Source organism: Berghia stephanieae, chromosome 1, assembly GCF_034508935.2.
Source record: "Berghia stephanieae isolate SIO BIC M18660-M18661 chromosome 1, UCSD_Bste_1.3, whole genome shotgun sequence".
In the NCBI taxonomy this organism is placed as follows: Eukaryota; Metazoa; Mollusca; class Gastropoda; order Nudibranchia; family Aeolidiidae; genus Berghia; species Berghia stephanieae.
This window is the reverse complement of record NC_088360.1, coordinates 39,761,538-39,788,150: the sequence shown is the minus strand read 5'-3', so window position 1 is coordinate 39,788,150 and position 26,613 is coordinate 39,761,538. Positions and strand designations below refer to the sequence as shown.

The following is a 26,613-nucleotide window of genomic DNA, read 5'->3' as shown; positions in this document are numbered from 1 at the left end:
GACATCACTTTGTTTTTTTGCGCATGAACGGAACTCATGACGTCTAATTTTCAACAAACTTTGTCGCCTGTCTTCTGACTTTTCTAATAAATAATTTTGTAGAAATAAAATAGATGACTGCGAAAATGTATCATCCTCCTTCAAGCCCAGGTTCGTATTTTATATGCTTGTACTTTAAAGACCATAGTATAGCTTGTCAAATCCAAATCAATTGACATTTCTTCATCCCAGACTATTTTTGTTGACGTTGAACGACGTAACTACCGTACTGTTTTTGTTGATGATTGTGGTGAGTACTATTTAATAATTACTATCATGGTGAAAGAGCAAGTAAGTACGGAGTCAAAGAACTGAGAAAGGATGGGGGGGGGGGGGGGGGGGGGGGGGGGCTGGCTATTATTTTTATTTTTTTAAGTGGTGCTTCTGCTTTCATGATTTTACTACCAGGATAGTCCAGCAATAGTCTCTTTGTATAAATAAGTATATCGACACCATCACATCACACTGTCACTGTCACTGACTGACCACTGACACTGTCTAAGTCTAGGTCTAGAAGAATAATGGGGAGACCTTCCATTTCTACTACATTCTTGTTCTAGTAGGGGGTTTGGGAGGGGGGAAACTTTTTTTTTAAAAGTCTCCCCCCTCCCAAACCCCCTACTAGAGGTTCTCGTGTAGGGGGTTTGGGAGGGGGGAGACTTTAAAAAAAAAAAAGTTTCCCCCCTCCCAAACCCCCTACTACTACTATAGAACAAGAATACTTGGGATGTAGTAGCTTAAGGAAGGTCTCCCAAGAAGAACAAGAATAAATGATAAGAATAATAAATATGATAAAAAAATAATAGCCTACTTCAATTTAAAAAATGTCATAAAAAGACTTTCCTTCAATATTGAATTTATTTATTAAAATAGATAATTATCTCAAAACCATTTCTTCATCACTGTTTAATGATAATGATTAATAAGGAAATAATAATTTCCAGTTCAAACCAGTGGATTGCCTTTAACATCAAATAAGTTTAGTCTGCAAATCACAAATATCCTTCCTTCTCATGACTGGCTTGATAAATAATACGAACCTTAAGTGAGGAAGAGTAAAATGGTGAACAAACATTAATTCTTGAAGCACGATGGCTTAACATATGGGTTTGATGTAAAAGAATGTTTACATGGATTATATGGCCAATAGATCATCAAATCAAGTCTAGTAAAAATCAGGTGACAAACTTCTTACAATTAAAACAAATAATTGTTTCACAATATTTTTAGTTGCCTTTTCCATGGCCTTCTTCTGCTATCCTCGCTTTTTATCCATCAATAAAAGTATATGGCTATTTTTCCATGATATTACAAAACAATTTCATGATTTTATATTCATGATAAATCTATGTCATTACAGAATGGATTAATGTAATATCAGTCATTATTGAAGAAGATAAGTAAAGTCTGATCCACTGTTGCAAACAAGTACTATGGTGTTTACTTGTCAAATAGGAAAAAAATGTCAATACTTTTATCCATTTGTCTATTTTTGAGTAATTACTTAATTTCAATGTCTACCATCTGTTTAACATTTCTATTTCCATGATTTTACTAGTACTAGGCTTGACTGAAAAGTCTTGATGGCTATTGAGTATTTCTGATTGTGTTTAAGTCACTCGGTATTACCAAGATCAAAATGTGCATGATTTATTCTTCTATTAGTGCACCAAATTTTGTTTAGCTGCTATTTCTATATTTTAATTTATCTTATTTGAAAGAACCCTTATTTCAACATGTCGGTTGAAGAAATTAGACACATAAAAAAAATATGCAATAAACAGTGTGCCTTGACCGAGTTACATACTGCAGAGTAATGTGCATACGTAAACATTCATGATAGCTGAACGTGTTTATGATGACTCATGTGTTAGTTTTCAAACAGTTCGAGGGTGGTTAGCTGCTTTACTAGAACCGATGTTCTTTCCACCAACATTAATGTGCAGGCTTGCAGTGGTCATCCACATACTGCATCGAGAGAAGCAAATCAAGAATAAATTGACAAGCCATTCATCAGATTACAAAACAATCATACATTTCACAAAGGCTTGGAATTTCATAAGGAAGTGTTGGATGTATAGGTTGGGAGGTCCTGGGTTACTGGGTCCTGTTGGATACAGAGAATGCTCACACAAATGCATAATCGCATTGAAATAGGAAGTTTTCTTGAAGTCGTAGAACTAGTAAACACCCCACTTACAATTTCGATTTAGCTCCAAGTGACTTTTTCCTTTTCTTAAGACTTAAGAGACCTCAAGGAGACAAATTTTGGTTGTCATGGCGAGGTGCGGGTGGAGGTGACTCGATGGTGTTGAAGTTTGCTACACATGAATTCCTCTTCGACGCAATGCAATATTGGTGCATCGTTTGCGGCTCAACTTGGACGGGATATTGACCTTGCTGAAATTTACAATGATAAACGGAAAGGACATAAACTAACCTTTATTTTTATACTTTTGTCATTTTCGTATCTTTTATAGTTTTGACATCAAGACTTTTAAGTCTACCTTTGTATGTTTTGAATTCTATTATGTCTGGTGGCCTTGTTTGAATACTATATGATGATGTGAATGAGCATACATGATGTTTTAAGTAGGTTTAACAATCAATTTATATTTTTCAAAAAATGTTTAAAGTATCATAAAACTACTAAACGCAACAAACCGATTAGTTCCGTGTAATTTTGAGTTACCAATTTAGGAGACTAGATTATAATTTTGTGTTTCCCTGTTTGAATTTTATTTTTGATGATATTGTGGAGATTGCTTCACCTTATAATGTAAAAGCTAATTTCTTGACCTGTTAATTACAAATTTTATTACCAATGTTGGAAATCTGTTCTTAACAAGTATGAGATAGTTGTACGTTTTAAGAAAAATTATTTGTCGATTATCAGTTTGGTTTTTTTGTTTCAAAGTTTTTTTCTACACATTTTTTCAGAAAATATAGCCTCAGGTATGCTTGTTCAAAGAAACGTGTTACTCTTATGTTTCTTTCATGGTTTCCCCCTTGTCATAGACTTGGCTTCTATTATAGCTTCCCCTCTTCTTTTGCACCAATACCCTTCTTTACAATTGAAAACTATTGACAAATAATGAGATAAAAAAAAAGATAATGATAACGTGAATAATGCAAATAAATATTTTTGTATTGTACTGATAAGAGCTATGACTAAGTGGACGGCTAAATATGTGTATATGATTATACAATCGAGTACAGATCATTTTTTGTTGTTGTTGTTGTATGGATCTTGAATTGTGTACAAAATTATTATTTTTATTAGAAACACCAATCTTTTGAAATGAATCATTTGAAATTTTATTGTATCACTAATCACGTCACTTTTTTTTTTTTGTCGGTGTGCCTTTTAATATGTGAAGAAACAACTAATCGTAATACTGGGGGTTTAAAAATCACCAAAATGTGGGAGTCTTGTCATGGCAAGAAATAATGCACTGCACCAGGGAAATGATTTGCACCTTATCATTCATTGTCTTTTTAAACTCCTGTGACTTGTGTAAAAATAATTTTGAAAATGATAATTGCACCAATGGGCAAAAATACTTTTCTTAGCATAAGAAAGGGATTTAGGCATATCAAAATGAAGTGGAACATATATATTTTAAAGTCCTTTTTAAAAATCTTCAAAAAGCATGAATCTCATATGGAAACAAATAATAATAATAAACTGCACCAGTGTAATGAATCGCATTATATCATTCATTGCCTTTACTCTAGTTTTAAAATGATTTTGAAATGATAGCAATAATTCTCCTCTCGTATTAAAGGTTTAAGCTTAGGACATTTCACAACTGAGGGAAACAGCAGATATATTTCCAAGTTCATTTTAAAAATGTTCAGGGTATACAATCCATTTTTTTTTTTGGATTAATGTGCTTTAATGTTCTGTTACATACCGTTACTCATCAGTTATGTATTATTTATTTTCTTTTGCATTGGGCATGTTTCAAATCAGGTGCTTGCACCAGTGATGGCAGCACATGGTATTTTGAAAATCTTAAGCATTACCTCCTCCCATATTTTATCAATATTATGGTTCAATCTTATTCATACCAAAAAAAAACCCCAACTTTTACTCATTTTTGTATTGATTCCCCCCCCCCCCCCCTCCATTTTATTATTATTCATTAATAAATATATGTATTCAGAACCAAAAATTTCATAAATAAAATAGACCACAAACTTTTTACCTTTATGTACAATAATAGTGTATGGCTTAAATACGATCAGAATTATAATTATATTTTCTTTAGTAGACGACCATGTGTGATTTGATTTAATGAGATCTCTGAATATAAGTGAATCACTTACAACAACAAAAATGTCTTCTGGTTATCATTTTTTGTTTTAGAGTTCTTTTAATAGAAAATAGCTGTATTTATTTTAATCTTATTGTTCGGTAGATTTAAAAAAAAAAAAATTATGATTAGTATTTTCTTCTCAAATGGTTCATGGTTTTAAAACTAAAGCATTTATAAGATGTTAACAAGTGAAGAAAATTTCAATTTCAAAGCTGTCCTAAGTGAAGAAGTAATCATCAAGTATTTCTTGATCACCATTCATTTTGTATTAAACTTACGTTTTTTTTTCTTATTTTGTAATTAAACATGGCAGTGAAAGGGCCTCCTCATCACGGGGATCACAAGGTGCGCTTTAGATGTAAGGAGGAATCTGGGGTGTTATTACTTTTAAGTTTTATTCCTTTTATTTTCAATTAAATTGTTTAATGTTCATAGTTTATGTTTCAGTTAAACAGAATTAATATTACCTGACACGATATCAAAATTAAATGATCATTTTATGTTTCTTTGAATTATTAAGCAAAGAGGTCACTCTTGATACACTCTTAATAAATTTTATTTGTGACTTTCTGTTATTTACTTGCTTTTACTTTATCATGATGTTTTTCTTCATTCAGTATTAAAAATTTATCATTTTCCCCCTGTTCTTATTGAACTGGTGCCTTGCCAATGCTGAATGAGCGATAGAATAATAAATTTTTGTGTGGTCAAATTCCTCCAGATAGTTTACAGGGCATGTGAAGGATCAAATCGGTTTCTATTACTTATGTCAATAAATCCCTAAAGAATATGACCCTAGAATTCGAACTGTATAACATGATAATATTTAAATTGATTATGTCCACCACAGCATGGTAAAACAAATGATATTACTTCCTCAGAAAGAGTTATTAATAGTAAACAGTTTAACAAGCCATGTTCAATTTGTTTCCATTGTCATTATCACAATGTTTTACTGTAATTGATGTTAGCATTACATGTACGCCACTTTCGTACCCTATAAAGTATCCTTTATGATTTATCTTTCAGCTTTAAATAAATGCTAGTTTGTTTGGGGTTTTTTTTTTCGTTTTTAAAAATTAAAATTTTTTAAATTGTATTATCACCAAATTCTAAATACCCACGTATATATGTTTTTCCTTGAATCGCTCTTAATGTTGACATAAAAACCACTCATATTCGTTTGAAAGCACATTGGTGTCCTGGGATATTCTCTTGCTAATTTTTTCTTTTTCTTTTTCTTTTTTGGTTGTAGAGCAGAGGTATGTTTATCTTCAATTTTGATGTTTTTGTTATGGGTATTGTAAGAACTTGGTATAATAATAGTGGAATAGAGGCTAACTTGTAAAATACTTGCATCTTTATCAACTTTGAAGCATTATGGAAAAGGAGAATGAAGTGTTTCCACAGAAATGATTCATTCAGAAGTTATTTATATTTTAAAAGTCTTGACAAAATGACCATTGCAGACAGCAGAATTCCATTAGGGCAAGAGAAAGGTTCCAACATCGGTCCACTCCGTGATTTTTTATTCTATACCTTTTTTATTATCATTTGTTCATTCTTGGCCATTGTTCTGTAATGAGATCAATTGGTTTCACCTGGACCATGCCTATTGTGGCTTTTTTTTTTAAAGGGGGAAACAATCAGATAGATTTATCTTTTTTAACATTTTTGTATGCATTTCATTGTACCCCCTTTTCGCTGAGGTCCTGTACTTGTTCTGTGTCTGGATGAGCCTCTTAAATTGTCTGTTTGAACTGTTCCCCTAATTTAACTTTATTTCTTGTTTGTTTGTAATCTTATTGTATCCGTTTAACTGGAATTAAAGTGACCTAAAAGTTCTGCAAGTCACATGAAGTCCCTTAAAGCAAACAACCAATACAAAATTGCCACTATAATGTGTGTTTCCTTGAGTGGTACCAACATTTATTTCCATCAAGGCATGGACATTTTTATTAAGATACATGATGGACCTAAAGCTATTTCTTTTCATTTGTCTTCCAGTTTCTGCTAAGGGAAAGCCTCTGAAAGGAGAGCCTATTCAAATTGTTGTGGCAACAGAGAATCATCAATTCGAGTTGGACGAGGATGCCTTAGAAAAAGTCCTCCTTCAGCCATCCATATGTGACAAGAAAGTTGCCATCATTTCTGTTGCTGGGTCCTTCAGAAAAGGCAAATCTTTTCTTCTAGACTTTTTCTTGAGATATCTCAGTGCACAGGTATGTTTTTTTTTGTTTTTGTGATTGCTCTTGTATTTAAATTATTAGAAACTGTTGACGTTATACAATTTGTTTTCTGTTGTTTTTAATTTATTATTTTTTTCTGGAGGTCTCTTTTTTTCATATTTGTTGCCTTTGTCTTCTATTTTTTGTGTGTATATTTAGGGTAGTTCAGGATGGCTTGGAGGAGATGAAGCTCCATTGGAGGGTTTTTCATGGAGAGGTGGCTCAGAGAGAGATACTACAGGTATTCTCATGTGGAGTGAACCCTTTATCGTCACTGCTAGGGATGGTGAGCAGGTCAGTTTGTAATTATTTTTATTTAGAAACCCGAGTCCAATCAGTTAATTTTTAAAAATTATTGTGGATATTTAGTATGGTCATAATAGGTGAGTGCGAAGGGATGGTCATTAGGTTTTGGTATTATGCGGATACAGTGCAATCGGTTATATTGCCTTAAGGCGTCATTTCCAGTATGTTAGGTTTTGCTGTTGGCTGGAGAACCCTTGAAAAGTGTTTTGAGCGCATCTAGTGGATATTGTGCCATATAATGCTAAAGCTCAAGTTTGAATTCAGGCAAGAATAATGTCCCAAAATAATGGCTGATGATTAGCACATCTTGATAGAATGATATTAATACCAGTGCACATTAGACTGGCACAGTAACAAAAAGTTTAGCTTATTAACAATGAACAAATGTATGTGTAACAGTAACTGTTTATAATCTGTCAGACTGTTGGTCAGAACTTCTTGTCTTTGGATAGCAGCTGTAGACAAGCAGTTGTGTACCAACTTGATCATATGATGACATAGTAAAATGGTTAAATGAGATCTACGGTTGAACCTCTCATTACGCAATCCTCAATAAGAGGGAATTTATATTTTCTGAATCGGAAATTCTTCACCCTGCCCCCCTCCCCCATGTAAATTCCTCTATTTTGACCTTCTGTTTAACGGAATTTGTCAAATGCGACAATGATCACTAAAATTCCGCTCCCATGTGATAAATCTCTGTGTGTAACAGCAACAAAATAAGGCAAACCAATAAATGAATAGATAGACAAATAAGGCAAAAACATTTATTTAGCTTATACTATCCAGGTATAAGATTACTCGTGCATATTCGGTTCCAACTCAGCTTTTTTTTGTTTTGTTATATAGCACAATATCTACTAAACGTGCTCAAAGCACTTTACAAAGGGTCACTAGCCAATAGCAACACTTAACATGTAGAACGAGACATGACGATTGTTGGGCGATATTAAAAAATTATTCGGGTAGACACAACGCTGTTAACAGCCAGGTACTCATTTTACACCTGAGTGTGGTGAGAGAATGTGAGTAAAGAGTCTTTTCCAAGGACTCGACTATGCACTGAGCGAGGCTCAAACCCAGGGCCTTCCAATCTGAAAGCGAGTCATACCACAAGACCACATAGCCGCACATAGCTTTGTGAATCTTAATACTGAGTAGTTGTCAGGTACTCAATACCTCTGACTGTGAGCAACAATATTGAACCACAATGTCTGTTAACCAGTCATGTGTAATTGTGTTTAATTTTTGTTTTGTTTTTTTTTTGTTGAAGATATGGAAGTGTTCAGATATTGAAATTATAGAACTTTTACAACTGAAAATATTGTTGTATTGATATTGATAAGAATACTTTAATTTTTGTAAACTCGAAAAAAAGGAATTCTGTTCTCCTCATCTATGGTGTTTTAGAAATTATACCTAATTGGTAAATCACCTGTCTCTCTCACTTTTTTTCAGATTGCCGTTTTGTTGATGGACACACAGGGTGCTTTTGACAGTGAGTCTACCGTACGGGATTGTGCTACCATATTTGCACTTAGCACAATGATCAGTTCTGTACAGGTAAATCTTTTGTCATAGTTTCTACTCTTTACCACCTGTCTTTATTAGTGCCGAGCGGTCCCAAGCATGCTTAAGGGCTGCAGTACTACGGTTCCTGGGAAATGAGAACAGCAAGATCCAGTTCCAAGAACCGGTTCTTTTTCGACATTGGACATTCTTGAGGAATCATTGGGACCGTCACACGATGGGAACCGTGCCTGCATTAGATGGCAGTAGAACCGCTAAATGGAAGTGAGAGCGGAGATGGCGTGTTGCCTCAAAACATAAACATTAAGCATGTGTGTGTGTGTGTTTGTGTGTGTGCGCGCGCGAAGGTTGATGGAGCAGGTCAGGTCAATGTTGGGGAGTGAAAGGAAAAGGGATTGTTAATATTTTGTGTCTTTGGCATCCTGGACCAAAAGTATGGGAAGAGTTTGTTTTGATTTGTTTCTTTTTTCCTCTCCATTCCCTTTTTTCTCTTTTATATTTCAACCTTTGGATAGGACACCAGTCTATCGCAAAGTACTTTTCACCAGGTCTAACGGACCCATTCACTGCTGGGTAGACAGGGATATCAGAAAAAAATCTGGACTGCACCCGGGATCGATCTCTGTTTCTTTGCGTGTAAAGAGAGTGCTCTATCAACTGAGTTATCGGATCCCCCAAATATTCTAATGGGGGTTTTAAAATAGAGATGTTATAATTGTTATTTTTGAAGAAAGCTTTAGTATGTGAAACTCATTATTTGATTAATTAAATCACCAAAAGAAATTTAAATGTTATTGTATTATTAAATTACAACAATGCGATAGAAAGGAGTGGTGACAACAGATAGACAAAAGAAAAAAAAATCGGACCTGCTAGGTTCGACACACATACACACAAACACACATCTTATAGTAGTCACATTCATTTCAAAGAATAACCCATTTGAGAAGAGGGATGATGTCATAATAAATCATTGTCATTGCGATCTTTAGTGTGTAGTAAATTTGGAAATTTACCTCGAGTAATGTAATCGTCCAATGCGTCACGCAACCCCTCTTCCCCCACCTCACACATAAGAGGGCAATTAACTGTGAGGAGAGAGATCGTCGTGTGCAAGAGGGGGTTGGTGCGATTAATTTAGTGGGATGTGTGGTGATTGGTGGAAGAGAGGCGAATGACCTAGGCAAAAGAACCAAGAAAAGGCAGTAAAGAAACTAGAATTGCTGGGATAGTTAAAATAGAAAGGTGAGGACCGCCAACGGTTCTTCACTTCGGAACCAGTCCTCGGTTTTCAGCTAAGGAACCGTGGTACTGGTCCTCAGAGCGGCACTAGTCTTTATTGTTAATGATGCTAATAAGTTGGTATTGTTATGATTGCATGCTTCACAGATTCATTGATTTTATTATTTTCTTCCATTTTTTCTTTCAATTATTATTATTAGCATTATTAATATCATCTTCACTGTTATCAGTATAACTTATTATTATTATTATTATTATTATTATTATTATTATTGCTGTTATGTATTTTATGGCTTCTGTAAATATCATTTACTCACTTTGATCATCTTATCATATTATTATACTTTTTGCTTTCAGGTGTATAATTTAACACAAAATATCCAAGAGGATGATCTCCAACATTTGCAGGTAGCTTGATTTCTGATTCATAGCTAGAGTATAGTCTTCACGACTTTGTCTATTTGTTAAAAGCCTTCCACTCCTGTTTATGTCTTAATGTGTTTGTGAAAAGTTGTTAAGCATACTGGAGCATTGCCAAGTTAATATGACAGCACTGACAAGTAAGCAGTATTATTCCAGTGCAGCGTGATGGCATAGTGAATACACCAATGCACCTAAAGAAGGAATGAAAGTTGACGTCACTCATCTCTTTGTTATGGTTTTTATACTGCCTGTTGGCTGATTTGGTCTCACTGAATTCCATCTGTCAAACTATAAACTTTAAAGGTTACAGAAAATGTTGTGTGCTGGTACTTTTCTTTGCGCGCAGATGTTGTGAATATTTTACCTAAACGCATCAATAGCATCAATACCCGCAGGACTTGGTTTGGGCCCTGCTTTTTGCTTCTTGTTTTTTTCCTTCAGCAAAAAAAAACAACTGCTCATTTTGTGACACTGCTCTCTGGCTGATGCCGAGGTTATCTTGGTCTGAAAAGCTTCCTCTGAGAATGAATGACTTTTTTTTTTTTTTTCCTGATTGACACTCAAATACTCGTGTAGAATAATAAACACTTTTTTCTAATTAATGAGGGATAGTTAAAAATAGTTAAAATAAAAATAGCAGGCAGTCAAGAAATAGGAAAATATTAAAAGTGATGTTCAACTATCATCTTATCTCATGTCTAATGGAAAAAGTACATATCTGTGCTTACAATGTGTAGACAAAGATGTTTTCCCTATCTTGTCCAACATAGCCAGGTTCATTGTTACCTCTTCCCCCCAAACTTTTGTTTTTAAAAAAACGTCCTTTATAGCCCCAAAGCCTATGAAATCAGAGTTTCTGTGGGTTCAAATAATTGATAGTAACTATTGCTTGCTACACATAGGATAAGAGGCTAGACTTTCACAAAGTACTTTTCATCAGATCCAGCTACTCACTCAATTCTGGGTGGAGACATGGGTCAGAAAAATACCCAACTTCAACCCAATTTTGAGGCGGAGTCTACCAATTTATCTATCAGAACTCCTCTTTTCATTATGTTGTCCACTCAGTCATTGACCAATTTCCTGCTTTTTATTTGCATGCAGCATTTTCAATCTTAATTGATTCACATTCTTTCCAATTTCAGCTCTTCACAGAATATGGCAGGTTAGCTCTTGAGGCAAATGACAATGTGTCAAAACCCTTTCAGGTATGGTATGTCGATTTTATCATATTGTTTGAAACAGTATCATTGTACCAGCATGAATTTATGATTTTATTACATTGCATTTCTTGAAGCCGTTGTGAGCATAGTATTTTTGTTTTTATTTGTTGACATTCTTTATTGTAATGTTTGATTTATTTAAAATGTATTATTATTTGACGACGTATGATAGCTAAGATTTTTAATGGGGGAGCAAAAAATAAAAGGGTTTTAACTGAGATGATTTGTATACAGCTACATCTTATCCAGTATTTATTGTGACAATTTTCTAATTGAGTAATGGCTCATTGACATGTTTTTTTTTACTGTTGACGAAAATAATAATCTGTTTATTTTTAGAGAAATACAATGGACAAGTGGTTTTGATCATCTCTTTACCTTAACCTGATGGACTATGCAATGTGATTTGAAAGTTTATGCTAGGCATTCATATCCTATATTACTGAAGGTTATAGTAGGGGTCAGTTTGGGGAAAATTTATTTTTTAACAATTAAAAGCAAAGGACTTCATTTGTTTTAATTCTTTTAATGGCACCCATAAAATATACCTTTCATTTTGTAATTGTCTATCATCCTATCAGGCCCTCCAATTTCTTGTTCGAGATTGGAGTTTTCCCTATGAGGCGCCATATGGTGCATCAGGAGGACGAGAGATACTGGACAAAAGACTCAAGGTGTGTCACGTTGACAGTTGTTTTTTTTCTAAAGTATATTTTTTTTAATGCTCTGTGGCAGGTTGTTAAATTGATCTAAAATCCAAATGTTGAAATGAAATGTCAAACACTAGCTCTTTTTTATTTCTACTTTTTATATTGTCAGACAAATTTTTTTTTGGAAATGCCAAGCGCTAGTTATTCTTTATATCTACTTTTTAGATTGTCAGACTTTTTTTTTTTTGTTTAAGCTTGTATTTTAAGAGTTATGTATATTAATATTGTTATCATTTGTTTACTTAACCATGATGAAAACATCAATTTTGACACACTTTACTTTCAATGTGTTAAAACTTATTTGCCTTTTGCCTGCTTGTTTGAATTTTTTTTCTCAACTTTTCTTTTTTAGGATAAGACTGTAGCTGGAAACTCTGTTACATTTTTCAGCAACTTTTTTTTTTTCTCTTTTTGGTTGAATTTCAGTCTTATTTTTTGTTTTTAAATGATCATTGCCAATTTTATTTGATTTCAGGTATCAGATAAACAGCATCCAGAGTTGCAACAAATTCGGAAACACATTCGTTCCTGTTTTGAAAAGATTTCCTGTTTTCTTCTTCCACACCCTGGCCTTAGAGTGGCAACAAATCCTTATTTCGATGGCAAGCTGAAAGGTGGGACTTTTTTTAAAGTCTCGCTCATAAGTTTTTCAGGAATTTTAAAAGATTTTGTTTGTTTCTTACCTATTCTCATCGATACTCAGTTTGGATTATAAATCCATCAATCAATGCAGAACCGTGATGTAACAGATTTGATAACGTTTTACAAACTATTTTAAAAATCAAATTTGAATTATTCCTTCAGATTTAAATTTTCAAGCTAAAATGTTGAAGAAAAGGCATTTTAAGATATATATGAATTTGGATATAAGACTAAGTTTACTTACACCTCATCAATTCTGGAGCATTTTATTGTGATTATTCAATTCAATGTAACTCGACCTCTTAATTGATGTGGACGAGAAGCCAAAAATTTTATTTAAGGTCAAAATATCAGATCAAGAAATTTGTAGGGGTGTCTTTTTTATGTTGTTCTTAGTTTTTTTATTTTTCCAGGTTAAAACTGGATTCATTCTCTAAAAAGATCATATATCAATTTACCAAAAATCTTATAATTAAAACTTAAGATTCAGAATACCGCTTTGAGATGATGTGTGGCAAATAGTGGTAAAAATCCTGCTCTTTGTGTAAATACAGATCTTTTGTTTCAATTTCGGAATTTAAAATGTTTATTTTAATTTATTTTTTTTAAATTTTTTATTTTTTTCTTGCATGCTTTTTGAGACTTAGAAATGAAAATTTATTTTTCGTGCTTATTTTATTTCATGCAGATATTGAGAGAGACTTTCTAGACCAGCTCCAGGTCCTAACACCCATGCTGTTGGCAGATGAAAACATTGTGGTGAAAGAAATAAATGGTCAGAAGATCAGTTGTAAGGATATGTTGGAATACTTCAAGGTGAATCAACTCTATGAACTATCATTACTAAACTTACCAAATCTCACTTCGCAATTTTACTGAAATACAATGGATCTTAGTTGAACTTTAGTGCTACCACACTTTTTGTTTTTCAGTCATACTCGCTTACCCAGATGGAATTTGGCAACTGGATAAATAATATGAATGTTAAAGATTAATTTATGATAAACCTTTTCAATTACGGATCATAAACATTCTTTTACTGGATAAACCCTTGCTCCATGGGCCTCTTAACTGTATGTTACTAGCTTATTGGGTTTTTTTTAAATCTCTGTAATTAATGTCATCATAAGATATTTTACTGCCATTTTAATGCTACTTACCCTTTCTATCTGAATTTATATAACAGGCTTATATCAAGATCTACCAAGGGGAAGAGCTTCCAGAACCGAAGTCAATGCTACAGGTATGCATTGTGTAACATTTTGATGATGAAAAAAAAAGCCATGTCTGTTTTTATATTTTTATGGATTTATCTCTTTAAGATTCAACCCAACAAAAACCGACAACAGATAATATTCATGGGCGGGGTAGTCAAGACTGGCCTCAGTAAGTAAAATCCAATCGTTGTGAAGGAAATGACAGGCCCTGTGCGGGTGGTTGGATGGGAGCATCACCCTTGAATCGTATACCTATGATGTTCGCATGGGTGTACGATCCGATAGTGATGTCGTTTCTTCTTCTCTTTACTAGCCTATCCTGCTTCTTTGGTTTGTGATTGTATTTTTGACAGGGGATATTTTTTTTTTCTGTAAATCTTCTGCCTGTTTGTTCTTGGTTATTTATAATTTAGCTTATGATATCTTTGGGTTATGATTTTGATTTACATTTGTACTATTTTTGTTAGATTGTTTGTTTTTTTGTTTCAGCGGTCTCTCATATAACCTCAATTGTGTTGGAAGAGACCTAAAGCAACAAACAAACAAAAAAAAAAAAACAGGCCCTGTCACTGTCGCAGGATGTTTTCAGCTTTGATTTTTATAAATTTGCCGACAGACAATGAAATATTTTGTAGAAATTGCGATTTAAATCCTATTTTATTTGCGAGTGAAAATCATTGACATTGCACTTTGTTTGGTAAAAATCGGGGGGAAATTACGTCTTTGGTGATGAAAAATGACTTTGATAACATTTTTTGTAAATTAAAAAAATATTATGAATAATTTATAACTCCCTTATCTGTGGGGCGATTTTGTCATTCGTGGTATCAATTTTATTGTAATAAAGAGATAGGAACTTCAGAGTTATTTATTCTGATCCGAAATTATTACTTTGTAATTTTAGCACTAAGAAAAGTAGTTGGTAAATAAATTTGGTACACCTCTTTGATCGACCGCCAACGTCATTCGTGTAGAATTGTGAGTCACACGCTATCTATCCAGATGGCCGAAACGACGCTTCTCGCCGTCGATGTATTACGCTATTGTTACGCAAGGAATATAACACCTTTTTGAGAAGGCCTAAAAGCTAAAATCTAAAAGTAAAAAATATAAATCTGAGGAATTTGAAAGTCACATTGTTGAAATCTGCTTGAAAAAAGAAGAACATTGGTCCTTATTTCAGAAAAATCGGTTGAAAACCAACTGTTTTACGAATAAATTTGATTTTAAAAATTGCTTTTGTTTATTTTATCTTTTTTTAGCAACTTTTTTTATTAACGCCCGATTTTCTTGATTTTTATATCATTGTTTATATCTCAATGAGACGAGATCAGTGATATACTTTGTTTGTTTCAAATGTTACTAGAACATAATTTGGCTTTTTTACCTATCAACCATGCCTGGATAATTTATTCAACAACGTGGTGATTGTGACGCCACTATGCGATCAGCATCTTCCACTGTTTCAGCGATGACTCGATGTATTGTTGACGGCTGTTGATACGTGAGCTGTCAGAACGACCAACCGTTGAAGGGTCAAGATTCTCAATAGCCAATCGTTCTTCGATCAAAAAACATAAGAACTCACGAGAACAAAAGTTTGAAATGTGGTGATGGACGGACCTATGAAATTGTTTCTGGGCGGAGTTTAGTCATGAGTGACCGTAGAAAACGAAAAGGCGACTGCAGATATCAAAGGGTAGGGTTATATCATCAAAGGATGTCTACATGATTGACATGACCATATAGGGAACTCATTATCTACTCCCCCAAAAATAATCTGAACACGAGAGGGTTATCTCATGATTTGTTTCTTCTTGATATATTTATATATATAAAAAGCGATCATAAAATTTAGCTTAACTAAGAGATAGGCAGACAGACAGATTGATATATATATATATATATATATATCAATCTGTCGGTCTGCCTACCTCTTAGTTAAGCTAAATTTTATGATCGCTTTTTTAAAAATGTAACCGTTCTAAATTTCTCCTATGTTTATCATTATTCACTCCAGGCTACCGCGGAAGCTAATAACTTGGCAGCTGTGGCAAATTGTAAGGCTTTCTATGATGCATCCATGGAAGAAGTGAGTGGGTTTTGTTTTGTTTTTTAATAAGGTTATAAACAATTTCTTGCTTAGTTTTGGATGATAAATTATTTCAAATTATAGAATCCCCACATGTAAGATGCACATATCCTTTAACCAGAATCATGTTTCTCTGTCATGAATGGAAAAAATGTTTCCTCCTGGACTTTAACGGATGAGGAAAAATAGAAAAGTGGAAAATATTTTTACTTACTAATTTGAGTTCACGATGTTAGCCCTTTGGTCTTGTGCCATGTCGTAAAAGTTGGATGTCTTTTGTTGTTGCTCCATGTGACTGTTAAGTGTGTTACTGAAACTAGTATTTAGTTGGAGAAATGTTAGTCAGTGGTCTTCAAGAGGTTTACACTCGAACAAGTGGAAAAATAGATTAGTAAAAGTTCCCCCACTACTGGTCTCCCATAAGTTGGGCAAATTGTCTTATGAGGACATTTTCATTTTTCATTAAGCTGATGTTGGAGATCCAATATGAATTGTCCCAACTATTTGGCTTTCTTTTCTTGTTCTTGAATGGTACTATTTGTAGTTTTGGGTTTTGTTTAGTTTTTTTTTGTTTTTTTTTAAATGATCTGCTTGGTTCTCTTGCAGAAAGAGATCAGATGATCATAGTTTTGGGGGTGGATTTTTTTTTTCTCATAAATTATCTCTCTGTGTGTAAATGTAAGGTTTTACCACTTGTGTCTTTTTGGAGTTCTTAGCTGTATCCCTGATTTAGATTTTTTGTCCGTACCTGTGTGCAGCTTTCTTCTGGCGGAGACTAGACACAAAAATGTATGACTTGGGGAGTTTTCTCTTGCACCCCAGTCTCCTTTGTCTTTTTCTCAAGTGCTAGTAAACGCAAGTATAAGATATTTGTTTCTCATCATTTTCCTTTATGCTGAGACAAATAACATTATAGAGTTGCAGGTGCCATAACATCCTTTAAGAAAGTTAAACCAAGCATCTTTCATTATGATAAATTACCATTTTTAAATGTAAAATCAGTTGGTTACAATCTCTTGTTTTTGAGTAAAAGTGTCTTGTATATATATGATTTTTTTTTTCTGTGTTATTTTACTCCAGATCTGTGGAGGGGACAAGCCTTACCTCCATCCAGAGACATTACACAGAGAACATCTCAGACTGGTTGAAATCACTCTTGACCGCTTCCATTCAACACGTAAAATGGGAGGGCCCGAATTCAGCCAAGCTTTTGAGGACAAATTGAAAGCGGACCTCACGTTGTCATTTGAGAATTTCAGCAAGCATAATGAGTCAAAGAACATTTTCAGTGCTGCTCGTACACCAGCTGTCCTGTTCACAATAGTTGTAGTAACTTATGTCCTGTCCGGTGTTTTGGGTTTTATCGGATTGGAGACCTTTGCAAATCTGGTGAATCTAGTCATGCTGATATTCCTGGTGTTGCTAGTCACATGGTTGTATCTGAGGTATTCTGGGGAACATCGGAACCTTTCCATTTCCATTGACCAACTCGCTGATCTCTTATGGGATAATGTAAGTAAAATAATGAGCAGAACACATAATTCTTTTCATATTTTTATCATCACAGAACCGATCTTGAATTTTAGATTTTTTACCCTAACTCTATGGAGTTCATCGTAATTGGAAATTGGAACAAATTTGTTTTTATCCCATTCATTTGAACTTGAGAGAATTGAGCCAAATGACATAACAATACAATGGTTCAAACATGTTCTTTTCATGTCTATTGTTATTTTTGTTTTTGTCTTTGGATTGGTATCATTAAAAAAAAAAAATTCAGTGTTGTAATCATCAGTTTGAGTTTAAGATTGTCATGTGAACCAGGTTTGCTGGGAAGGGATTTTCTGAACCCTTTGCAGCTGGGTCTTTAAATCATATCTTACTACTTTCACTTGGAGAGCCTAAAGCCTTAGTAACAAAACTGACATTATTGTTAGGGCTATGTGGTCTTTCAGATCGGAAGCTCATGAGTTCGAACCTCGCACGGCGCATAGTTCAGTCCCTGGAAAAGGCTCTTTACTCAAATTCTCTCACTGTACTCAGGTGTAAAATGAGTACCTGGTCGTCAACAGCGTTGTCTCGGTCAAAAAATTGTAATAGCGCCTAACAGGCGTCATGTCTTGTTCTACATGTTATGTGTTGCTGTTGGTCACGGACCCTTTGTAAAGCACTTTGAGCACGTTTAGTGGAAATTGCGCTATAAAAAAACTCAAGGTCTATATCTATAACTACATTAAACTAGGTCATGGATGAGAGGAGTAATGATCTGAAAGATTTTCTGTCAACATTTAGGTAGATTTACTCTTACTGTATTCTTGGACTCTATCTTTATTCAAAGGTGAAATGTGTGGTGATTGGGTAAACTATGCGCATATGATAGATGTCTGGAATTAAAAATGTTGTTAATTGTCACTTTTCTTTTCATTCTGAAATTTACTTTTTCGCATTTTATATTTAATTGTTTCTTGAGAAATACTGTTTTTCAGCTGGGAGGAAAGGAAACTAGTAACAAAGAAAAATTGTTTTAAGAATTTTTCAAAATCAAGCAGTAGTTTCTTGTTGTATCAGAAATAGTTTTAACCGTTGTATTTAAATATCTATCAAATATTTAGAGAAAAAAATCAAGTAGAGATTTTTGGCTGGAGGTTATTTACTGATATATTAACCAATTATTTTTCAGATGTACCCTTTAAATCCCCCTTAATATTGTGGGATATTTTTATTTCATCTCTATCAACCTGCAATGCTTTTCTCCCTTTGATTTAATATATTTTTGCTTCTCTTCACTTATTCCCTCCCCAGTGTTTGAGTCAAGCATATGCAAGGTTGGCAGAACATGGAGTCCAACAAGCTCTTCGACAACAAGGATTGCCAACTGGCACTGGCGTTGACAAGAAGAAAACAAGATGAGATAATAATGATGTTTATTGTGGAAGTCTTGTCAACATTGACTATGATGTTATTTTTATCATCCATAATAGTTCTTGGAGTCTTCAGTAGAAGATGGGAATGAGGTTTACTTTGCAGATTCATTCCTTCAGTGTGAAGCTTTCAGCCATTAGTTAATAGTCCAAGAGTGAAAACGCAGAAATATTCCCTTTCCATAGCATTCCTCTACCTTGTGTGGATATGACCCTGGGTAGTTTAGACAACATGAGTACATTGTTCCAAAAGTACGACTAAGTCATCCATTTTTATGATTCATCATTTTAGAAGGCCTGAGGAATCATTAGCATATCATTCTCTTTTCAAAACTTGCTTTATGGAGAACTTGTTAGTTTGAATATCTTAATACCCATAAACAGTAAGTATTTGATTCGGTGCCAATTAAATAATCCTTGTTAAATATTCATTTACTTTTTTTTTAAATATTTATTCAATTAGAATGTTGGTCCATTTTTAATTTCAAGCTTCAGAGACATTGAAAAAAGTTTTGATTAATGATTAAGTTTGATTGTGGCCCTCTAATCCCATGAATATCCATTTAAGGTTTTGTTGGTTTGAAGGATTTTATCATTGGATTTATGTTACTTTGAAATACACAAAACTAAGCATGTGATCTCAGCGCTGAAATGAGGGTTACACCTTAAATGATTCAGTTTAGAAACTTCTACAATTTATATCAGAGCAGTCCAATAAGGTTTATGAAAGTCATATATTCTCAAAGGATCGACAACTTTATCATAAAAAAATCATGTATCTGTTTAACAGACCATTCTCTTTAAAACTGTAGTGTCTTATATTTATAATAACTGACAAAAGTTATGATGTTTATTTTTCCATTAAAAAAAAATTAAAAAATTTAATGAATGATTTTTCGTAAATCTTTACAGCCAACTCCTGTTATAAAGAAAATTTCCCATTCTTGGAGTTTATGTCAGTTATACGATCAGCCTGATGGGATTTTTCAAATCCGGCTTTTCCCTTGGTTGATTGGTAATGGTTCTCTCTTAACATACATGACTCAATATGAGGTGTTTTGATCTACATCGGAGACCTTATTTATTTATATTCCATGAATGCAATTTTTGTTGCTTTCTCTCTTTCTTTTCTTTTTTTTTTGAAATAGCTTTTATGCAAGAATTTGATGTAAGAAAAGAGTTATATATATAATATTTGTTTGACCGTGAAAGGAAGGTGTTATGGATTATAATAGTAAGAAGGATAGCAGTGGGATGAGTTTGTCATCGTATGGAAATATTCTTTGAGTAAATTTCCATCTTTTTCCTTTCACATACATGACATATATTGTTCTTCTCTGGGAAATGTTTTGGTATATCATTTAAGGATTTCATTATGAATAGAGTGGTGCAGGCATATCTTTTACTAGGGCATTACTGGTTCAACACATTTTTTTTTTTCTCCCTTTTTGTGAGTAGCTTTATTACACAATAGAAAACGAGGGGTTTTTCTCTCCATCTTTAGTCATTTTTATGGTATACAAATTAAAATGTCTTGATTAATTTCCGCTGACTATTAACTTATTAGTAAATTAGTTATTATTATTATCAAAGTTCCCAACCTTTACTACTAATTCTTCTTCTTCTTTTTTTATTTTTTTTTCTTCTTCTTCCTCTTCCACGTACTACATATCATTTGCCATTTGTGTTAGAATTTTTGATTTGAAATCATCGTAATTTTTATAAAATTTTATTTGGAATCTTTTCGACAATAGCATTTTTCGATTTTTTGTTTGTTTGTTTGTTTGTTTGTTTTAATATTTAAATTGCAACAAGTTTTTTCTTTCTTTTTAAAAATATTGATTTATATTTTATGTTTCAAAATTTTTCTGTGTTGCACAATTTGACAGATGTTTCATAGCCTGTTTTTAGAGAGCGTAAAGTTTCTGAAAATGCTTGTTCTTAAAATGAAATTTTGATTATTGCATGTCTTTTTTTTTTTTAAATATTTTTTAATATTAAAAAGAAAAATATTGTTGATTGCCTTTTACAGTGATGTCTATATTTGACTTATATAGCATGTTGTACGTATTCTCCATGAGATATTGTAATATTCTCCATGAGATATTGTAATATTCATGATCCTTGATTGTAATGATGTTTTAGTAATAACTCTTACTGGATGGGGTCTTTGACCTCACATGGTAGGCAGGATGTCACGCTGTGTCTTCTATCCCCTGTATCTGTTTTCCGAGTTGTTTTCTGTCTTTGTCTTTGATGGTATGAGTTATGTCCTAGCCCTGGCCGGAGTCCTTGACTGAGATGGAAATGGTCAAATGTATAGTTATAGTTTTGGGAGATGATATTTTTTTTCCCTTGTAAATCATCTCTCTGTCATGTACGTTTACATATTTTTGGTTTTAAATACACATTTGTAAACATTTGAGTGTATTCCACTTAGTGGGGTCGTGTTCTTGTGTCTGGATGAGATGTTTAGGTGATCTCAAACTAAGTACAATGATAGTGCGCTCTTGGAATCAACGTATGTTCCCGATTTGAACTAATTCCTCTTTGTCTTCCTTTTTCTTGGGTACGTTCATTGTAATTCTAGAACTTATTACTATCCCATTTCCTTTGTTTTTAATGGTGCTGATATGACCTTAATGTGTTGCAATTGCCGTAAAACCCTTAAAAACAAAAGTCAACCCTCCTCTTTGTCTTACCTTTTCTTGTGTGCTTTCAATTGTTAATCCTTTTTACTGGCGCTTGAATGATCTAAACGTGTTGCAAGCGTCTTAAAACTCTTAAAAACAAAAACAAAACAGTGATAGCTCTAATGAGACAATAGGGCTGTTATGAGATTATAGTTTCTCATATATATGTATAAATATATAATGTCTTAATTATAGATTTACCTCTTCATACCTTGCTGTCCGATATGTTATTTAAGATAATCAAAACGATTTGATTTTTTCCTGCTCAATATTTCAATTATTTTTACTTAATCATCAAATGTATATTCTATCTCAACAATATATTGAATCTAAAATGTTCTTGTGTCTGTATGGTTTTCTTATTTAGATTGTCCTTAGTCTCGTAGTTTTGTTAACAAGTCTCTCTTATTTGAAATGATAAAGAATGCCTTCTTGTCCCGCCCTTTCAATGACGCAAGCTTGAAAAATTATTTGAAATTATTCAGTTCATCTTTTATGATACACTTGTGCCTTACTTTGAATATAAAAAGACATGTCTGCAAATCCTTGTATTTTTTCATCACCCTAACTCTCATATCGTATTATCTCATGCACATTTCTCCACTCGTACTGATACTAGTACAACTATGATGGCATTTATTGACTACTCGTTTTTCCTCTTTCTTTTTTTTTTTTTTCAATGTAATTGTTCTTGATGGAAAAGATGGTATCTTTTTGTATATTCGTGAAATAGCTTATTTATTAACTATTCCATTTACAGATTTTAAAATGTTTGTATGCATGAGTTATGGTATAAGTTATGGTATAAATAGCTATTATTATGAATAGAGATTTACTGGTTTTGTGTTCCATTTAAAGGGTCTTGTGTTCAAGTAGGGGGGGGGGGGGGGAATTCACAGAATGGTGATAATGATTTTGTAATGTTTAATCTACTGAATTGAGCTAACGATTTGGAACAATAGCTTGAAATTTACAGTATTTCATCTCCCCCTTTGATTTTAAATGTTTTGTAAAGAAGTGCAACTTTCGATCTCTGGGTGGGGATCCTGACCTCCCATAGCGGGCAGGGAGGTACAAACTGTGTCTTCTATCCCCCTTTATCTGTTATCCAACATGCTTTCTGTCTTTGTCTCGGAATGAGATTACTTGGTTTTGTCCTGGCACTGGCCGGAATCCTAGCTGGGAGGGAAACAGTCAAATGCATAGTTATTGTTTTGGGAGATGATATTTTTTTCCTTGTAAATCATCTCTCTGTTATGTATTATTATTTTTATTTTGAATGTATAATGTAAGCATTTGAGTGTGTTCCTCTTTGTTGGATTTTGTGCTTGTGTCTGGATGAGACTTGTAGGTGATTTCAAACTAAGTACATTGGTGGTATGCTCTTGGAATCTACATCTGAGCCCTATTTGTTCTCAATTCCCCTTTGTCTTACTTTTTCTTGGGTGCTTTAATTGTAATTCTAGAAATTTTTACTATCGCATTTTCTTCCTTTTTACTGGCGCTGATATAACCTAAATGTGTTGCAAGCGCCGTAAAACCCTTAAAAAAACAAAACAAAAACAACTTTCGATCTCATCTAAATTTTTGGAAATTCAATTTTGGTTTTATTATTTTCTAAATCTCCAGATGTTGATTGTCCATTTCCACAGAACTAAGGTTGAAAAGTGAAGTTCAACTTTAAGAAGTGAACAAATTTCTTCAATCAAGCAAAGTTTCAACCTATTACTTGTACAAAATCCAATAAGTATTCATTGTTAGTGAGTCATAAGCCTCTGGTCATATTATGGTGATTGTTATGGTAGATGTTTATCTTGCTATATTTGGTTTACATGATAATTTAATATAAATGTACAATATGAACAAGATCTTCCAGCAATCATGTGTATTATTTAATTATTTGATACATGTACATAATTGTCTAATTGCACTAGAATATATATAGAATATGGAGAATCACAATGTCAGAAGGGGGAGGGGGTGATTAAGAGGAAGTTTTATTTATTTATATTCTCTTTTCGTGAACAGTGCTCATGAGAAAAGATTAATGGAGTTAGCTTGCTTTTGCCACTTCACATGAATTTAAGGCTGCATTTCAGGATTGGACCACAGCGTCCACAATGAAATGATTTTTAAGCATTTGGTTGTTAACCAAATCTTTTTGCTCCCTATATGGTTCAATTCCCATTCATTATGACTCACCTTTTTTATTTTTCAAACTCATTCTCATTTCATCGTTTTAATCATCATAAAAAATGTTCGAGTCTTATGCCCTTAAAATAAATATTGATATTTTTAAAAACATTTTTTTTTGCATTATTTTTTTAGATGCTAGGGCGAGCCTTTGCTTTCATTTCTGACATATACTAAAGGACGTTTTACAAAAAAGAGCAGTTTTATAAATTCTTTAAGATTATGTCTATATTATTAGATAATGGATTAATAGGATATTTTCCTCCAACTATTAACGTAAATTATAGTTTTGGCTTATTTGCTTTGATTTGAACATTGAAAAAGGGTAATATTGATATTGTTTTGTTTTTTTGTCCAAGTTAATTGTCTGGTGCAGCGTAAATAGTGGGAAAAGGAAGACTTCAATCAGTTAAGAATACTATATGACATTCCAATTTGTATCTCTGTTTCGTTACAGTTGACAATATTTACTGCATATTGTAAATACTTAGAAAGAGGTTTGGAAACTGCAGAGACTTGAGTCATTTGCTTGTACATATTTACATGTTTTGTTAAAGCCATGAGTATTTACCATGAAATTTTCTGTTTAAAAGATGAAAAGAGTTTTATTGGTATTTTGTAATTTAGTTGCAGTCTGCCCTTGGCCTCAATAAGCCAATTATGTATCCATTATTTTTATTTTGGGGGATGGGTTGTAGTTTCAAATTTGTTCAGTTAGGTAGATTTCAACATCCTGTATTTGTCTCGGTAAATAAATTATCCTTGACAATCATCACAAGCAATCACATAACTAAGTCTCCTCATATTACTTTTTCTTGGGTTCTCGTTAATGCAGCTTTACTCTCGATGTAAAATATGTTGACTGTTCCAATATCTTTTTATTTTCAGCCTAAAGGTGCTGCAAGTATCAGAAAACTCCTTTTAAAAGTTTCATATTTATTTCTTGTGGCAAATAGCATAGTGCCCAATGAATATTTGATCCCTCAAAATTGGCTTATTTCAACAATAACAAGAAAAATCAAAAGAAATTGATATCTCAATCTTTGATATAAATAAATAATAAAATAGAATAAAACTCCCTTTATTCATCCCATAGGGGAAATTTGTCGTGAGGGTCTATTCCAAAGTAAGACTGGAATAACCGAGGCAGCAGTCGCAGTGCAGTGCCGCAAATTGAACTAGGATGAGGTTACTAGCTCAAGGCCACACAGCGCAGCAGCAGGTAACCTTTCGGTACAAAGCAAAGACTGGTGCTGTATCTGTTTTCCGAGTTGTTTTCATTCACCAGCATGCTGATGTGGGCCCGAACTCAACATATTTTTATATTCAGACAGTCAATAGATCTCTTTAGATCTGACAAATCTAAAGATGACAGTGCTCACTCTACCACGTGTGCTGTTTTATAATTCACAACATGGGGATGGATTTTTCCTGGAAAGAGATTGCTTGATTTTGGCATAGTCCTCGGGAAGTCCTTAACTGGGAGGGAAACAGTCAAATGAATGGTAATTTGGGGGGATTTTTTTTTCCTTCAAAATAATCTCTCTGTTGTGCATTACAATGTTGTTAGTTTGTTTTTTTAAATTATTTTTTTGTTTTGTTTGATATATTTTGTAAACATTTGAGTTCATTCCTCTTTGTGGAATCCTATGGGACTTTTAGGTAATCTCAAACATTGATAGATTGCTCTTGGAATCCAATTCTGATCCCTATTTGAACAAAATATAGATCATTTTAACTGGTTCTTAAATGACCTTAAAGTGTCACAAGCACAGTAAATCTTAAAAACAACAAACTTGATAATCTCGCAATCACCAAGGTCTGCTTTGGGCAAATGACACCTTTTTTTTATAACTAACCCAACTCCATTGGTGTGCTAATTAAGGATATTTCAATGGGAAATTAAAACCATCGTATAACTAAAACTAGAGCCTATGATTTCTAAATTTCTAATTTGCGCATGGGCAGTCATACACAATCCACAGGCTTACACGAATAATAGAAAAATAAATGGATTAGAAATCAAAACCATTACAGCAATGTGAATATTTAGCTTACTTTTACATGTTTTTATTTTTTTTTTTTCTTTTCTTTTTTTTTTTTAATATAAATTTATATAGGATCTCAACCTTAAATCAAAAACCAATTATAAAGCTGTTACGATTCGAGTCGACAATTACTCATGTGTCCCAGTAATATAATAATATAGTTGATGTCTCATTCCTAAAGATTTTCATTGACATTTTAATCTTATGATAGATTTTATAGATTCCATATGTAGGATTGGATATAAAGTTTCTCATATTATTGATTAATAGCTGTGTCACTGACAGACTACACTGTGCCAAATAGAATTACACTTTGCTCTTTGCCATCTGCGTAGGAAATAAATATATAGCACCAGGTAAAGTGGGTGATCAACTGATGATCAACATGAGCATAAATTGTATAAGATATGAAAGAGATTCATGTTTATTCATTTGATTACAGTGTAGTCCGCTTAAAATCAACCTCTCAGGTTGAATAATTTAACTTAATTGTTTTCAAGAGATATTAAACGGGAGCAATGTGTGGGATATCAAATATATATGCTTATGACTTTGACCTTGTTATAAAGGAATTTCAGATATTAATCTCATCTATGTGTTTGAAAGTGTTGGATTGTATAATCAACACAGGTAGGCAATGTAAGATCCCCTAATGCCTCATATTTAAGGTTTTTAAACAAAACAAAAGTCCTGCTCTTCCAAAGTGTTAGTCAGTATAGCAGTGTGAAGCAGAATTACCATTCAAACTGGTAGCATAAATAGAAATGTAGATACAATGGAAAAA

General features: G+C 33.2%; 1 protein-coding gene across 2 annotated transcripts; it reads left to right on the top strand.

Annotated features, from left to right (window-relative positions):
• The first annotated feature begins 6 nt into the window (after positions 1–6).
• Positions 7–26,613, top strand: LOC144974362 (atlastin-2-like). 2 transcript variants are annotated; one of them, XM_078917186.1, is made up of 14 exons: positions 33–150; positions 2,980–2,994; positions 6,369–6,583; positions 6,749–6,883; positions 8,354–8,458; positions 10,025–10,075; positions 11,236–11,298; positions 11,895–11,987; positions 12,499–12,637; positions 13,354–13,481; positions 13,852–13,908; positions 15,903–15,974; positions 17,055–17,486; positions 18,777–26,613. In XM_078917186.1, exons 1-14 carry the CDS (start codon positions 114–116, stop codon positions 18,882–18,884), a joined length of 1,650 nt encoding a protein of 549 aa, XP_078773312.1. In that variant the 5' UTR covers positions 33–113; the 3' UTR covers positions 18,885–26,613. The 2 variants fall into 2 exon arrangements, with proteins under 2 accessions (XP_078773321.1, XP_078773312.1); XM_078917195.1 differs by lacking the exon at positions 2,980–2,994 and having other exon boundaries at positions 7–150.